General features: G+C 44.8%; 1 protein-coding gene across 1 annotated transcript in view; it reads right to left on the reverse strand.

Moving 5' to 3' along the window:
- Positions 1 to 625: 625 nt before the first annotated feature.
- The window catches only part of NHLRC2 (NHL repeat containing 2), a 36,891-nt gene continuing 20,088 nt past the window's right edge, over positions 626 to 17,428 (reverse strand). The window contains exons 7-11 of the mRNA XM_075215636.1: positions 16,130 to 16,361; positions 14,814 to 14,936; positions 5,516 to 5,725; positions 2,200 to 2,416; positions 626 to 1,735 (exon numbers count right to left, since the gene is read on the reverse strand). Coding sequence (XP_075071737.1) covers positions 1,479 to 1,735; positions 2,200 to 2,416; positions 5,516 to 5,725; positions 14,814 to 14,936; positions 16,130 to 16,361 — 1,039 coding nt within the window. The 3' untranslated portion in view covers positions 626 to 1,478. The remainder of the gene's footprint in view (positions 1,736 to 2,199; positions 2,417 to 5,515; positions 5,726 to 14,813; positions 14,937 to 16,129; positions 16,362 to 17,428) is intronic.

Raw genomic sequence — 17,428 nt, forward strand, 5'->3', positions numbered from 1 at the left:
TGAGGGGGGGGGCAGAAAGAGAGGGCTACAGAAAAATGAGGGGGGCAGTAAGAGAGGGCTACAGAAAAATAAGGGGGCAGAAAGAGATGGCTACAGAAAAATGAGGGGGGCAGTAAGAGAGGGCTACAGAAAAATGAATGGGGGGCAGAAAGAGTTCTGGCACCTTTTTTCTTACAAAAAAGCATTGCACATACAGTCCATACAATGGGTTTAGATATTTTATCTTTGTTTTATACACATGTGCTGTGATAGCTGGTGGCTCCCAAATGTGTAACTTCTAAAGCAGAGACTGCCGTGTCAGTCATCACTATCTGCACTTACACCTCCCCTGTAGGCTGAAAACAATTGTAATTGTAAGAAACACAGGACTTGAATTGGCCGCATCTTACTGTACATGGCCCAAGTAAATCTGTCCCTTTTCCTGCACTGTTCCGCTTCTCAAGTTGCGTCAGTTGTGTGCAGACATGAATTGCATGAAATTATGTTCATAGGCGGAACGTCTGTTTTTGGCCATGCACAGCTATTTCACGATACACTGCGTAAACAGACGGATGTCCGAACATGAATCAGACCTTCATGCTTCTCTGATTTTCAACACAAAAAAAATCCAGCTATTTTCAGGGTCTGTGATGACTGGAGTGAATTTTATTCAGGGTAACAGATTATTCTATTACATTGCAGACATATCGTATCCTACAAGTTACAACCTTCGTCCCATAGTAACCGTTATGGCAGTGTATACAGTACATATATTATACCTGCAGTGACTCAGTGCAGGACGTGGTCAGAATCTTCTGGAAATCAAACAGTTAATAGCGGCAGTGCAAGTCAGAAGGTCTAAAAAGACAGATCTGTGAATGAAACGTATTTGGGGACAGGATTATTGGCTTAACCAAGAACACAATGACAGCTGCATAAATAGTGCTCAATCTGAACAGTGGTTCATTGTCATTTGACAGATGGATGTTTTACAAAAAATGGATAACGCAACTGGATAGTATTTTAGTATTATTGCTGTTACGCTTTGGTATTACGGGAACATTAAAGTGCACTTGTCGCTTACACACAGCGGAGGCTGCCACTTTGCAGGGTGTAACAAGTACTGAGAATGCAGCCTATCACTTCATCAGAAAGTAGTGACATCATCGAGGTACGAGGTGGCTTAAAGATAATGATCATACTCTGCCTCCTGAGTGACAGCTGACAGCTTCTTAAGGCCTTATTGTGACATGATTATAAGTGCTATTTGTGTATTCCAGAGGAGAAAGGCAGCATGTCTAATACACAGTACATCTCACCCGTTCCATTCAGTATGTAATAGATCTTTTCATTTTATCACCAGACTATAAATACTCCCCCAAAAAATAAATAGGTGAACCCGGGCACGGCTGTCTGCTCGGAGGCACATATTGGGCAGTTCTTTGGCAGACGACCGTGCAGCAGTGAGCGCAGCCCCCCTGTGATCGGCTGCGCTGCCTTTAGAAGGTGTAGGAGAGATGATGCGGATCAGGGCTGTTTGCGGCCTCGCCAGTCACTCGCAGCGGCTGAGAGAAGGCGACAGACTTCATCATGCACACGCCGTCGTCCTCAGCGCAGTAATACACACATACGCCGATACTCAGCACGGCGTCAGGGCAGGGACCGTCACGAGGGACGGGCAGCTCTATCTGGATGGGTTTAGACAGACTCACAATCTCTCCGTATGTCTTCTGTCCAGCAAGAAGCCAGTCATGGCCTGGGAAGGGAGAAGTCTCTAGTTAATAACAGATAGCGACAGAGAAGATATATATATATATATATATGTTACGGGACGAACAACGAGGCAAAATCTCTGCAACTAGAGAATGGGATAAATCATCAAAAAACTACAAAATCTTCATCTCATTCCACATTTGGCAACAGAATTTCACGAGCTATTCCAGCGGAATTTGGCCTGTTCCCAGTTCTATCACAACCACTCTGCACAGCAGAATGAACTGAACACAGACATCCAAACTCTATTTATGGACTATCAATTCTGCAAAATGCAAATTTACACTGCAGATTGTATCACCGGAAACGGCAAGTTAAACCGCAAACCCGATGTGCATGGAAATGAACCGCAATTTTGCTCCTCTGCACTTGTCCCTTGTTATGAAAGATTTGTGCATGATCAATATTAAACCTGTTTAGATGATCTGGGCCTGAAGCACAACTTACTTTCTGTGAATAGAAACCAGAAGCTCGGGGCTCCGCCGGTCAGCTTAGACCCTGCAGGAAGCTTGAGGTTCAGTAAAAACCGTAGTGTTTTGCTGGGTGATACTATTAAGGGTTCCAGCTTAACAATGGGTGCAGATTTAGGCAACTTTGGAGTGGTAATCTTCAACGACAAGGCACTGTCCACAACATCAGCCGCTTCTATGGAGAGTATAGGAAGCTGTAAGATAGAGGGTGCAGGTAATATCAGACAGAACACTACAATTACATAACATATAACAATACCAACGTCTAACAACCTACCTGATATAACTGAATTAAAGGGAGAGGACCAACCGTACTAAACAGATGACCCAAATGGGAAGACAATGCACTAATTAAAAAGATTATGTTAAAGGTCAATGTATGGATGTTTAGATGCCACCCACTGCCCAGAATGATCTGCTGTTTCCAAGTTACCAGGGGTATCAATCCCTTTAAAGCAAATGTGAAACTTGGTGGACATTCTAGAGCAATGTTAAGCTGAAAGGAAAAAAATCCAACTTTGTAGACTTTGAAGTTTGCATACTTGACCCCAAAAGGGTCAATTTTGTAAATAAATTACTTGCCTACCTTGACTCGTTAGATACACTCTCTAGCAGAGTGTATCTAATGGTACGCATATCCAAAAAATTGCCTACTAGAAGGGTTGTACAAAGTCTGCTCTAAGTGGCCCTCAAGGACATGTCATTTGCTCTCAAATCCCTTGCGGGTAAAGCTATTCTCACTGAAAAACAAAACAGCTGATGTCGGATAGATACAGAAGTACTAGATGGTGAGTGTGTATAGAGATCTGTATGTGATTATCCTCCACTCTAATGTCTAAATTCAAAACATAAATAAAACTCTATAAACGTGGACAAGTACTTAAAGCATAAAAGTGCTGTCTGTCCCTTTACTTTGCAGTGATTCAGTTAAAAAGCTGTTCAAGCTGGTGATTTTCACTGTGAAAAGAGGAAATAAATGAGGGAAAGTGCACAGAAGCCTAAAGGTCTGAGATTAATATGCAGTTTTCTAGCCAACAAAGATCTGTGGTTTTATAAACAATTCTGTGACTTCAGGATGTGTCTTTTTGTGGTTTCTGTTGGAGGATGGATGGAATATTGCAAACACTTCACTTTTAAACAAACTGCCACATAATAGTTATACCGTAATCACTTCTGGGGTTTAGCAGTTCTTTCATTGTCCACATATAAACAAGCAGGTGACAATACAGGGTTTGGGACATTTTGTCAGCTCATCCGCTCCTCTGGGGTTTGTTAGATTTCTATTAATTGAAGTGAAGATTACGTGGAAGCGACTGTTTGGTAAAGTTTTACCACTAAAGCGACGGGTTTTAAAGTTTGACGAGTTTGTAAAAGATGAGAATAAAAGTTTCAGAGGCACGAAGATTTGTGCAGAACAAAAGAGAATAATCTTCTCCTGACAACAAAATGAAACCTCTACATAAATATACAGCTGAGTTCACAACATCGTATTTGCATAGAGTGGTATCCGGGGAATCAGATGTAAACAGACATACAGCACAATGTGGTGTGTGGGTGTCTGGTCTTATAATAGATTTATTCCATGACTGATGGATCTCATTATATTGGCAGGTCCTGTAATACAACTAACCCCTGGATTCTCTGCTGTCTGTGAGATTGATGTAAAGACGCCTACTTTCATTATGAAACAAAACTAAGTGTTCTTTCTTAAAAGTTTCCAGGGTTGCAAGGTGTAAACCAATAGAAAGCTTGTTCAGAGGGACAATTCAATTGTCATAGTGTAGCTGGTACAAAATGTAATGTGATAAAAATCAAAAGAACTTGGGATTCTCTAAATAAGTTTATTAAATACCAGGGTTTCTTAAAGAGATAACGGAGACAGCACAACATTCACACCAGGGGGTAAATGTATCAAGCAGAGAGTTTCTGGCGGGTCTGAAAAGTGGAGATGTTGCCTATAGCAACCAATCAAATTCTAGCTGTCATTTTGTGGCATGTACTAAATGAATGATAACTACAATCTGATTGGTTGCTATAGGCAACATCTCCACTTTTCAAACCCGCCAAAACTTGCAACTTGATACTAGAGATGCTCAGGCTCGGTTCCCTGAGAACTGAACACACCGGAACTTAGCAGATCCGAGTACCAAGCCGGCTCGGTACTTTCGCACGCCCTCGGAACTGAAAACGAGGCAAAACTTCCTTGTTATGTCGTCGGATCTCGGGAGTTTTGGATTCCTTTTTAAGATCCAGCATAACGGAGGACCCCTCTTTTTCTTTTCTGCCACTGCTGTGTGCCAATGTGTCCTAGATGTGCTAGGAACTGCCGTGTGTTTGAGTCATTGCTCTGTCGCTTACCATCCAGCCAGGTCGCTGCAGTATTTGTCCAAAAGTGTATGAAAATAATATTGTGACCTGTGAGTTTGGTCAAAATTGACTGCAAATGACTTGAAATTAGTGTTATTGAGGTTAATAATAATGTAGGAACAAAAAAAAAGTAAAAAATTATGTGATTTTAGCATATTTTAGGTTTTTCCCTAAAAAAATCCAAAACAAAAACACACGAGGGCAGTTTTACCAAAACATGAAGCTACTCCAGGGTTCAAAACCAGTTCACGGGGGTCAGTGAGCACCTTAACTTGATACATTTACCCTCATTGCTTATTGAGGAGACAGCGCCACATTCCACAAGGGACTTCTTCAACTGAAAAACAATGTTTTGTTGCCTGAATCATGTGTGGATTTTAGGATTATGGTCAGAGACTGATTCTTCCAAAATAATAAGTGGATTACATGTAAAGTGCAGCAATCTCCTTGGGTTGATGTTTGCTGCAATGCATTTGAAGTGATGATTATTATCTATATTATACTACTGTATATTTCTCAGCACTGTACAATCGGAGAGAATAACTGAACAAACGTTGTTATCTCAGCAGGAACATAGAATGAAGGAGGAGGCGTGGAAGGTACATTGAAGTCCTTTATGCTTACAAAATTCTTTGCTTCATTTCAAGTCCCACTTTCCGTAGACGTCCCCTTGTGAACCAGCTGTACGAGGTCCTGTTGGAGCCCCGTGTGAAGTACCGCGGAGCACGCTGACAGTTATTATGATAAAGAAATCTGCGCTCATTTTTGTTTGCATCTCTGAGGTGCGATCAAACACGAGAGGGGTCATCGCTTGAGGCTCCTACAGGACCTTGTGCTGAATACAATTTACCCCTTAGAATAAGAAAATCACAGGCGTTTACAAACACATTACAAACTATTAAGATAATTTATATGATGCCACCTACCACAGAGACCAATCTGGTTTCCAGATCAAGGACCTTAATATGATGATTATTTGTGTCTGCAACGTACAACAAATGTCCACCTCCCCCCACGCAGAGACCACCGGGCTCGTTGAAAGACGCCTGCATAAAGCTCAGTCCGGTCACATTACCGGCTTCTCCTGTACCGGCCAATGTGATGCAGCTCTTGGTTTTTGGATCCACCACTTTGATCTGAAACAAAAAGTAGAAACAAATACAGTTATTATTACCCAGGGGTGTAAAGAGAAGTGGAACGTACCCTGCATATCACACAAGCCTACTCTATGGTAGCAGTTAAAGACGTTTTCTGGTCCTTAGTGAGTGGAGAGGCTGCGGTCTAATGACTGTTTCAGCCCACAGTACGGCTGTGTCCATGGAGCGTAGGTGACAGGTACATATAGAAATAGCTGTGTGCAAAATGCCTCTCTCCACTTCATCTAGATTGCTTGGGGCGATAGAGGCGACACACAAGGTCAGACGTTAGACATATCAGGGCTACCCACGGATCGGGACAAGCTACCTCTTTACCTCTTTGTCTCCATACATTTGTCCATTTGAGTCCAATTAGGTTTAAAACGGCCTATTTGGACAAACAAACCACAGAGATGACAAGGGACCTGTGAGTTATTGCTTAGAACATTTTACTGTTTTTGATCCGATTATCGGACCAATCACACTATAAACAACAGTTCGGCCCAATTTCGCATTAGTGTTTATGTTCAAACAATCAACAAATATTGTTCCAAAGCTCATCGTATTGTTTAATTTGATTTTGTAAACGGACTAAAAATCTCTAAACAATGTCTTTCCAATCATGCAGTGTGTACGCACTCAGGACCGGCAGTGTCCATAGATCTCTATGCAGTGTGTACGCACTCAGGACCGGCAGTGTCCATAGATCTCTATACAGTGTGTACGCACTCAGGACCGGCAGTGTCCATAGATCTCTATGCAGTGTGTACACACTCAGGACCGGCAGTGTCCATAGATCTCTATGCAGTGTGTACACACTCGGGACCGGCAGTGTCCATAGATCTCTATGCAGTGTGTACACACTCAGGACCGGCAGTGTCCATAGATCTCTATACAGTGTGTACGCACTCAGGACCGGCAGTGTCCATAGATCTCTATGCAGTGTGTACGCACTCAGGACCGGCAGTGTCCATAGAGCTCTATGCAGTGTGTACGCACTCAGGACCGGCAGTGTCCATAGATCTCTATGCAGTGTGTACGCACTCAGGACCGGCAGTGTCCATAGAGCTCTATGCAGTGTGTACGCACTCAGGACCGGCAGTGTCCATAGATCTCTATGCAGTGTGTACGCACTCAGGACCGGCAGTGTCCATAGATCTCTATGCAGTGTGTCTGCACTCAGGACCAGCAGTGTCCATAGATCTCTATGCAGTGTGTATGTACTCAGGACCGGCAGTGTCCATAGATCTCTATGCAGTGTGTCTGCACTCAGGACCAGCAGTGTCCATAGATCTCTATGCAGTGTGTCTGCACTCAGGACCGGCAGTGTCCATAGATCTCTATGCAGTGTGCAGTGTACTCAGGACCAGCAGTGTCTATAGATCTCTATGCAGTGTGTACGCACTCAGGACCGGCAGTGTCCATAGATCTATGCAGTGTGCAGTGTACTCAGGACCGGCAGTGTCCATAGATCTCTATGCAGTGTGTACGCACTCAGGACCGGCAGTGTCCATAGAGCTCTATGCAGTGTGTACGCACTCAGGACCGGCAGTGTCCATAGAGCTCTATGCAGTGTGTATGCACTCAGGACCGGCAGTGTCCATAGAGCTCTATGCAGTGTGTACGCACTCAGGACCGGCAGTGTCCATAGATCTCTATGCAGTGTGTACGCACTCAGGACCGGCAGTGTCTATAGATCTCTATGCAGTGTGTACGCACTCAGGACCGGCAGTGTCCATAGATCTCTATGCAGTGTGTACGCACTCAGGACCGGCAGTGTCCATAGAGCTCTATGCAGTGTGTACGCACTCAGGACCGGCAGTGTCCATAGAGCTCTATGCAGTGTGTACGCACTCAGGACCGGCAGTGTCCATAGATCTCTATGCAGTGTGTACGCACTCAGGACCGGCAGTGTCCATAGATCTCTATGCAGTGTGCACGCACTCAGGACCGGCAGTGTCCATAGATCTCTATGCAGTGTGCACGCACTCAGGACCAGCAGTGTCCATAGATCTCTATGCAGTGTGTGCGCTTTCAGGACCGGCAGTGTCCATAGATCTCTATGCAGTGTGCACGCACTCAGGACCGGCAGTGTCCATAGATCTCTATGGAGGGTGCAGAGTCACCATCTTTTCAGCCAATGGTTATGACAGATGAAGAGCACAGATCTGAAGGTAAATCATGTAAAACGTGTATAGTGTGTACTCAGGAATCAGCTGCTGATCGGGACTGTCAGTTGCTGGTAGAATCGTTAACGATATCGGGAGCAGTTTTCTGCAGTGTGTACCCAACCTAAGTTCTGTAATCTCCTTGAGGCTGAGAAACAACTCAAGACTCCCAGTTTGTCAGTGTGATTTTATCTCCCTCAGGACTGATAAATAACAGTATGTCTGTGAATTTGAAGAGTCACCTCTGTGATTAATAGCAGCAGTTTTGCAAAACTGAAGAGGAATGAAACACAATGATCTGGTGAATAATTCTCAGGGTGGATTAATGTAGAAAAATCCATCTCCAGCCCTCACTGCTTTAATGGGGAAAACACCAAGTGTTTCTTGTGCTTCTTAGCTTAACCTTTAACACAAATAAATAGGAGGACTGTCACTTGGCAGAGACCAGCGCTGGAACTAGAGAACTCACATCCCCGGCTCTCTGCCAAGTCACATAAAATAAAGGAAATCATTAATTATAAGTCACAGTGAACTGTGCCCAATATGCTGCCCTCATGTTGTTCTCGTGTTTTGTTTTTCAGAGTGACGTTAATAGTGTTGGATGAGGTAACCGGGTTGCTGTCCCCATAACAGCTGACTGGGAATATTTACCTAGAAGGACAGGATAGTCCGTCTGTCCATAGTGACTGCTACTATTTATATGCATGACTGGACCTCACGCACAGCAACAGTGACACCTGCTGGATACAAGGTGCTACTGCATAACCTACTCAACATTATAACACATAGACAGCACCGTACAGCGGATACAGTATATGTCATAATAGGACAGCCCAGTACACTACAATGTAGGCACAATAATACACAGCAAGGAGCAGTACAACCAGCAGCACAGACAGAGCTGGATTAAGGCTTTGGGGGGCCCGGGGCACTTAAGACAGGGGGGGCCCCTAAGATCTCAAATTAAGAGCATAGTGTCTTCATTGGGTATAAGGCTGTAAGCATTGACATATCCTGCATTACAACACCTATAGCCAGCAGTACAACATTTACAGATCTCACCAGAGGGCTCGCCTAGGTTGTCTACACAAGAAAGTCATTATTTCCACAAACTAAAATACTTTACTTTAAAACAATCATCAAAACCCCACATTAAAATGGGCATTGACACCACACATTAAAACCAGCAATGATACCACTGATAACGCACATTAAAACTAGCAATAATACTAGCAATGATACTGCACATTAAAAATGCCATTGATAACACACGCTATCTATCTATTTATATAGTGCCACTAATTCCGCAGCGATGTACAGAGAATCCCCATTGGAGCTTATAGTCTAAATTCCCTAACACACACACACACAAACAGAGAGACTAGGGTCAATTTAATAGCAGCCAATTAACCTACCAGTATGTTTTTGGTGTGTGGGAGGAAACCCAGGCAAACACGGGGAGAACATACAAACTCCGCACAGATAAGGCCTTGATAGGGAATCTAAATCATGACCCCAGTGCTGTGAGACAGAAGTGCTAACCACTAAGCCACCATGCTGCCCATAAAACCAAGCTGTTTTTTTGTTCCCATTTACATAGGGCAGTGTAAATAAATCCTTCACTGCTATGGAGAGTAGCACTGAATAAAAAAGAAAAAGACAAAACTCTGCATACGCCACCATCTTTGAAAATACCACAAAAAACCCTGCTTCTTATTCCTGTCAAATATATATATATATTTGTGCACTGTTGTAACAATAATATCAAAACTAGGCTCTCTGAATTCTAAGTGATAATAAAGGTTCGATGGAACTGACTATTCTCACTGACAAGGCAGGAATGGTTAGGTAAGCAAATGACAACAGACAAATCCTTGTTCCACCTAAGGCCTGTTAACCAATGGTGTAAAAAAATGCAGGTTTAAAACGCATATAAACGATATGCATCATCATTCAGTTCACATTTTGCATATTAAGGGTTTTCTTGATATCTATTTATATATGATTTATTTGTTTTTCTACAGTTTAAATATGTGCCCAGCAGGGCCGGACTGGGAGTAAAAATCAGCCCTGGCATTTCAAGCATACAGGCCCATCTCTGTTGATGAGCAGGACAAAATCGTGTGCCGCTGTGCAGCAGCGGCGCCGTCAGGGGCGTGGCCACATTATGTTGGGGGTGTGGTCAACATGGGGCATTGATACATACATTATAATAAAACATTACATTCATCAGGCCCTCCCCATCATAAGAGAAACACATTACAACACCCCCAGCCCACTGTACTTATCTATGCTTCTGATGCTGCTGACATCCATCAGAGTGGGAACTTCCTGTAGAGTGAGCAGGGAAGCTCTTAGTCTCACAAGATTAATAAATCTCATGAGACTTAGAGCTCCTCGGCTTCCTCTGCAGGCTGTGTCCTATCCAGGGACTGGGAGTAGCTATCCGCTCCATCCTGCTAAACTAGAACTGGATTAAGGCTCTGGGGGCCCGCCACTTAAGACAGGGGAGCTCCTATGATGTAATATGATTATTAGACATTTTCAACAAATACACAGGCAATACTGTGAGCACTACTGTTAGGTGCACACAGTTCTGCCTTCACAAGCAGTACAATGTGAAGTAGGACATATCTCCCAACTGTTCTTGTAGTCAGACCAAATCCTGACTAAGCGGGACAGTCACCCACCAAATTCAGGACAGTTGGCAGACTGTCCTCGTCTCTCCTACCTGTCTTGTCATTGTCACCACTTGTGGCTGCTGGTGTCTTTAGATCAGTTGCTGCTTGTCTGGATCCTGGAATGTTAGAGGCCCTATTAGGAAAAAAAAAATGGGTACATGAAATTTAGAAAACTCCAACCAGCACCGGTGTTAAATCAATATAGCACCCACGTTTTAAATTTAGGCCTTACTCCAGCCCCAACATTAAAATAATAGTATTCACATTTGATAAATACATCTATTTCCCTCCAACTAGCCCTGACATTAAATAGTATATACATTTATTAAATATACCTATTTCCCTACAACCAGCCCCAAACATTAAATTAATAGTATTCCCATTTAATAAGTTAACCTATTTCCCTCCCTCCAAACAACCCCAGCAAGAAATTAAATAGCATTTATGTTTAATAAAAATAACCATTTCCCACAACCATCTCAGGCATTAAATAATTCATAATCACATTCAATAAATATACCTCATTTTCCCCAAGCAGCCCCACATTCACTTAATAGCACACATTACAGTCATACACTGTCCCCCCCACACATTACAGTCATATACTGTCCCCCACACACACACATTACAGTCATATACTGTCCCCCACACACATTAGTCATATATTGTCCCCCACACACATTACAGTCATATATTGTCCCCCACACACATTACAGTCATATACTGTCCCCCACACACATTACAGTCATATATTGTCCCCCACACACATTACAGTCATATACTGTCCCCCACACACATTACAGTCATATACTGTCCCCCACACACATTACAGTCATATACTGTCCCCCACACACATTACAGTCATATACTGTCCCCCACACACATTACAGTCATATACTGTCGTCCCCCCACACACATTGGCCATTTTTATTGTCCCCCTTCTACAGTCATTGCCCCCTGCAGACATTTTCACTCACCCCCCTTCCCCCTGCAGACATTGTCACTCACCCCCCCCCCTTCCCCTGCATACATTGTCACTCACCCCCCCCTTCCCCTGCATACATTGTCACTCACCACCCCCCTTTCCCCTGCATACATTGTCACTCACCCCCCCCCTTCCCCTGCATACATTGTCACTCACCCCCCCTTCCCCTGCATACATTGTCACTCACCCCCCCTTTCCCCTGTATACATTGTCACTCACCCCCCCCTTTCCCTGTATACATTGTCACTAACCCCCCCTTTCCGTGGCATACATTGTCACTCATCCCCCCTTTCCCATGCATACATTGTCACTCACCCCCCCTTTCCCCTGCATACATTGTCACTTACACCCCCTTTCCCATGCATACATTGTCACTCACCCCCCCTTCCCCCTGCATACATTGTCACTCACCCCCCCTTCCCCCTGCATACATTGTCACTTACCCCCCTTTCCCCTGCATACATTGTCACTAACCCCCCCTTTCCCCTGCATACATTGTCACTCACCCCCCCTTTCTCCTGCATACATTGTCACTCACCCCCCCTTTCCCCTGCATACATTGTCACTCACCCCCCCTTTCCCCTGCATACATTGTCACTCACCCCCCCCTTCCCCCTGCATACATTGTCACTCACCCCCCCTTCCCCCTGCATACATTGTCACTCACCCCCCTTTCCCCTGCATACATTGTCACTCACCCCCCCTTTCCATGCATACATTGTCACTCACCCCCCCTTCCCCCTGCATACATTGTCACTCACCCCCCCCCCCTTTCCCCTGCATACATTGTCACTCACCCCCCCTTCCCCCTGCATACATTGTCACTCACCCCCCCCTTTCCCCTGCATACATTGTCACTCACCCCCCCTTCCCCCTGCATACATTGTCACTCTCCCCCCCTTCCCCCTGCATACATTGTCACTCACCCCCCTTTCCACTGCATACATTGTCACCCACTCCCCCCCCCCTTCCCCCTGCAGACATCACTTCTCCCGTGCAGTAATTTTTAGTTATTGCCACCCCAGCCCCCCTCTGCAGTACCTGTCACTATCCCCTGGACGGATTAGAAAGAAAAACAGCGCACCAACTTACCGGAGGCTCCTGGGCGGCTGCGTCGGCGCGATGTGACGTCATCGCGTGGCCGCGCGGAAGTTTGAAAAAAAGAGAAAGAATTGTGGGACAGGAAGCACAGGGCCCTGGTGCCCAGTGAAACTATGACGACTCACCTGCTCACTTTCTTGGTGCCTAGGAGGAGCTGCTGCACATGCGCAGCAGCTCAATTTCGGACATTTTTGACAGTACAGCAGCTGCGGTGCTGCTGTACTACTGGCAAATGTTTAGAGATCATCCAAGGGTTAAGGAGTGCCCGCATTTGTCAGGGGGCCCCCGCAGTCGTATTTCACAGCAACTGCCAGGTGAGGTGATTCGGGGGGCCCTCGGAGAGAGGGGGGCCCGGGGCACGTGCCCCCTGTGCCCCCCCCTTAATCCGGCTATGAGCACAGAGGAGCTAGGCGGGGGATCATCATCATCAGCTATTTATATAGTGCCACTAACTCCGCAGGGGGGGGACAAATCACATCAGTCCCTGCCCCATAGGAGCTTACAGTCTAAGTTCTCTAACACACACACAAAAACACACACAGACAGACAGAGAGAGACTAGGGTCAATTTGATATCAGCCAATTAATCTACCGGTATGTTTTTGGAGTGTGGGAGGAAACTGGAGCACCCAGAGGAAACCCACGCAAACACGAGGAGAACATACAAACTCCTCACAGATAAGGCCATGGTCGGGAATTGAACTCATGATCCCAGTGCTGTAAGGCAGAAGTGCTAACCACTGAGCCACCGTGCTGCCCAATAGCCTCTCACTAAAATATGAGGAAAGAGGCACGAGTAGTGGGGGACAGAAATGGGAGGAAAGGAGCAGAAACTGAACCTGTACCCAGGAGAATGGGCGCAGCAAGCAGGATCTGATTGAGGAAAGGAGGGAGGCACTGGCATACTGGTGGCAGAGGTAGTAGAAGGAGGATAGAAGGGAAGAGAGTCCTGCTCATAAGATCTTACAATCTAAGGAGGAGGGGCAGACAAACATGGGTGACACAGAGAGGGTGAGAGAGTGTAAAGGGGTGTATGGGTGGGTAGGAGAGCTGGTGGGCTGTGATGAAGAAATGGGTTATTAGAGCCTGATTGGGAGAAGAGGTGATCTCAGAGGTTAGGAGCAGCACGGGAGATGTCTTGGAGACGGGAGTGAGAGGAGATAATCAATGAGGAGGAGAGGCAGCGGTCGTTGGCAGAATGTAGAGGACGGGAGAGAGATGAGGTTGAGGATGCAGGGAAGGCTTATAGGCGAGGGTAAGGAGTTTAACTGGACTCTGAAGAGTAGAGGGAGCCAGTGTAGAGACTGATAATAGAGGGGAGGCAGATGTAGAGCGGCATGGAAGGAAAATAGAGGCTGAGTGGGTTATTTCCCATGTACACTGCATATGTCAAACTTATTTTATTGCATCGAGAAACACAAATGAAGTGAGGGAATAAGAGAAGCCACTTGGTACAGGTGTAACTGTGGTGGGATGCACTGTGTAGGGTAATGGCCCTATATTATGCTGTGGAACACAACTTGCAAAGATGCAGAATGTTTAGTGGCGGTGGGGTGTGGCTAGAGGATGGGGTGTGGCTAGAGGGTGGGGTGTGGCTAGAGGATGGGGTGTGGCTAGAGGATGGGGTGTGGCTAGAGGATGGGGTGTGGCTAGAGGGTGGGGTGAGACTAGAGGGTCCAACAACGTATATATCCAACAGATTACACTACCAGTATCATCCATTCTTAAAAAAAAATTAAAATATACATCTAAAGAACTAAAAATACTAATACTCAATATATATGCACTAAATGCAGGAAGTGGTTGAGGATCTGGCTGAACCATTAGCATTTTAGCAATATTTCTGCTAGGCCAAAAAGTGACAATTCTGCCAAGATTCAAATCCTGATTTCCATGCTATTTTAGCCTGAGACAAAAAGTTATTTATTATATAATATATATATATATTTGTATATATTTGTATAGATTTGATTTAGACCTCTCCTGTTTAATGTTAATATGGATGATATGGAAGGACTCTTCATTGTAAATAAACGGAAAGTACATATCTCTCCCAGTCGCTGCTAGACACGTTTCGGATGGAATCTTTTATAGAACAGTCTATGATAGGAATCAGGAGGGGGGTTTACAGAGCATCAACAGTCTGTGTCTCACCTTGTGATTATATGAATCTGCTACATACAGGAGATTTCTCTGCCGGTCCCAGGACACCCCCAGTGGATGCTGGAGCTTGCAATTAATTCCAGTCCCGTCAACGTCACCAAAGGAAAACAAGTTCTGTGATGGAAACAAGATTCTACAATCAGAATACAGTCAGTAAGAGACGGAAACAAGGATCTACAATCAGAATACAGCCAGCGTGAGACGGAAACAAGGATCTACAATCAGAATACAGTCAGTAAGAGACGGAAACAAGGATCTACAATCAGAATACAGCCAGCGTGAGCTGGAAACAAGGAGCTACAATCAGAATACAGCTAGCGTGAGACGGAAACAAGGATCTACAATCAGAATACAGCCAGCGTGAGACGGAAACAAGGATCTACAATCAGAATACTGCCAGCGTGAGACGGAAACAAGGATCTACAATCAGAATACAGCCAGCGTGAGACGGAAACAAGGATCTACAATCAGAATACAGCCAGCATGAGACGGAAACAAGGATCTACAATCAGAATACAGTCAGTAAGAGACGGAAACAAGGATCTACAATCAGAATACAGCCAGCGTGAGCTGGAAACAAGGAGCTACAATCAGAATACCGCCAGCGTGAGACGGAAACAAGGATCTACAATCAGAATACAGCCAGCGTGAGACGGAAAGAAGGGGCTACAATCAGAATACAGTCAGCGTGAGACGGAAACAAGGATCTACAATCAGAATACAGTCAGCGTGAGACGGAAAGAAGGGGCTACAATCAGAATACAGTCAGCGTGAGACGGAAAGAAGGGGCTACAATCAGAATACAGTCAGTAAGAGACGGAAACAAGGAGCTACAATCAGAATACAGTCAGCATGAGAATTGTCCTCTGATATTTTTCAGTATTGTTGCAAGGTACTGCTTCAATTTTGCACAGGAGCAACTAATACGACCTTTGCTCTGGGCCCACTAATGTTTGATATACAGTGATATTATCTGAAATTGCGAAGTAAATACGATTTAATATTTTTTGCATCATTAATACTATGTTCATGTGTCTGCCATTTGATTCACAAATAATGATTTTAGTGTCTAATTAGTCTCCTCTCTTCCCTGATTAATGTCAGTGACTGCAGTATTTGACATCATAAAGCAAGAGGACCTGGAGGGAACCCATTCAGCAGTATTATAGTACAACTGACCCATAACACTAGTTTTAGTGAGAGGAGTGGAAAAGTTGTTACAAAGTGTCAAACAGATGTGTCCGGGATAGAACAACAAACACGCCAATAGCAGCGTTGTGTACTATAATACAGAGTAATAACATTACCATTGGATCTCGCTCTCCCCCCACCACGTGCTTGACGGCTCCGTCTTTTAGGGAGACGCTCCGGATGGAGCTACTCTCACTGTCGGCCACAAAGAGGCTGTTCCAAGGGTCCGCGGTGCACAGAGTCAGTCCGGAGGGCTGAGCAAACCCAGCTTTGTGTGGGTACGAATTATTCCTGTTTTCCTCGTTTCCACTCCCAGCAAAGCGAATACATGTTCCTTTAGGAAGAGCACTGGAGGGAGACAAACAGGGTCACAATTGGTCTTATATGGCCATGACGAACCGAGGAAAACAAATGGATATTGGTCGCATAATTCATTCTGTGCAAAGTACATTGTTGTGGATTTATGAACCACTACTTCCAGAAATATAAATGAGCAGCAATTGCAACATTTGCGCCTTGGTTCAGTAAATAAACTCACCCAGTGACCTCAGATTACAGTGATCACATAAAGGGTATTTACGGAGCAGTCCCGCAGATGATAAGGTCCTTGCACTTTTACAAGCAGCGAGGGCAGCGTCTGATGGGGCGAGTTCGGGGAAACCTGGCGCACCGATCCGTTCCTCATTTGCACACATAAGAAAAAGTCAGATTTTATGCTGCGGGAAGTCATTCAAGTTCTGAAATGGGTGTGTGAGTTGGGAGCACATTTTGGGGGTCTTCCTGTCTGACAGGGGCCAGAGAGCTTTTTATCCCAGAGAAAGCGCAGTTATTGCCACAATTCTACCAATGTAATAAAATCATTATAATCTTCAACAGCGACAAGGAATAAAAACAGTCCCAATGTTTCCTCTGCCTGGTGTTATTTAAGACATAGGAGAGGAGCAGTATTTTAGGAGGATAAAGGAAACGTTCTAGTAAACCAAGAGGATGATCCTAAAGTGAGAGTAGATATTTTCCTCTGGACCTACAAATCACACAGAAGGTCACGTAAGCTATTTCACGGCGGCAGTTCCAAAACGCAGAACAGGGGAGGCCGCCAAAGTGCAAAATTAAGATGGGTACTATGCAATTATTGTGCAGATCACACAATCCACGATCGATTGTTCAGCTATTGCAAGAGTGTGTACGCCCCACGATCATGTTTTATTGTACCAAGCCACGTCAAATCTGTTAATTTGATTTTATAAACTTCCTAAAATTAACGATCACCAATGGAATGATGGGTAAATGTGGCAGTGTGTACGCACTCAGGACCAGCAGTGCAGGCAGATATCTGTACAGTGTACAGAGTCACCATCTTATCAGCAGATGGTTATGAGAGATGAAGATCACAGATCTGAAGGTAAGTTGTGTAG

The sequence above is a fragment of the Mixophyes fleayi genome, chromosome 6 (genome assembly GCF_038048845.1).
Source record: "Mixophyes fleayi isolate aMixFle1 chromosome 6, aMixFle1.hap1, whole genome shotgun sequence".
In the NCBI taxonomy this organism is placed as follows: domain Eukaryota; kingdom Metazoa; phylum Chordata; class Amphibia; order Anura; family Limnodynastidae; genus Mixophyes; species Mixophyes fleayi.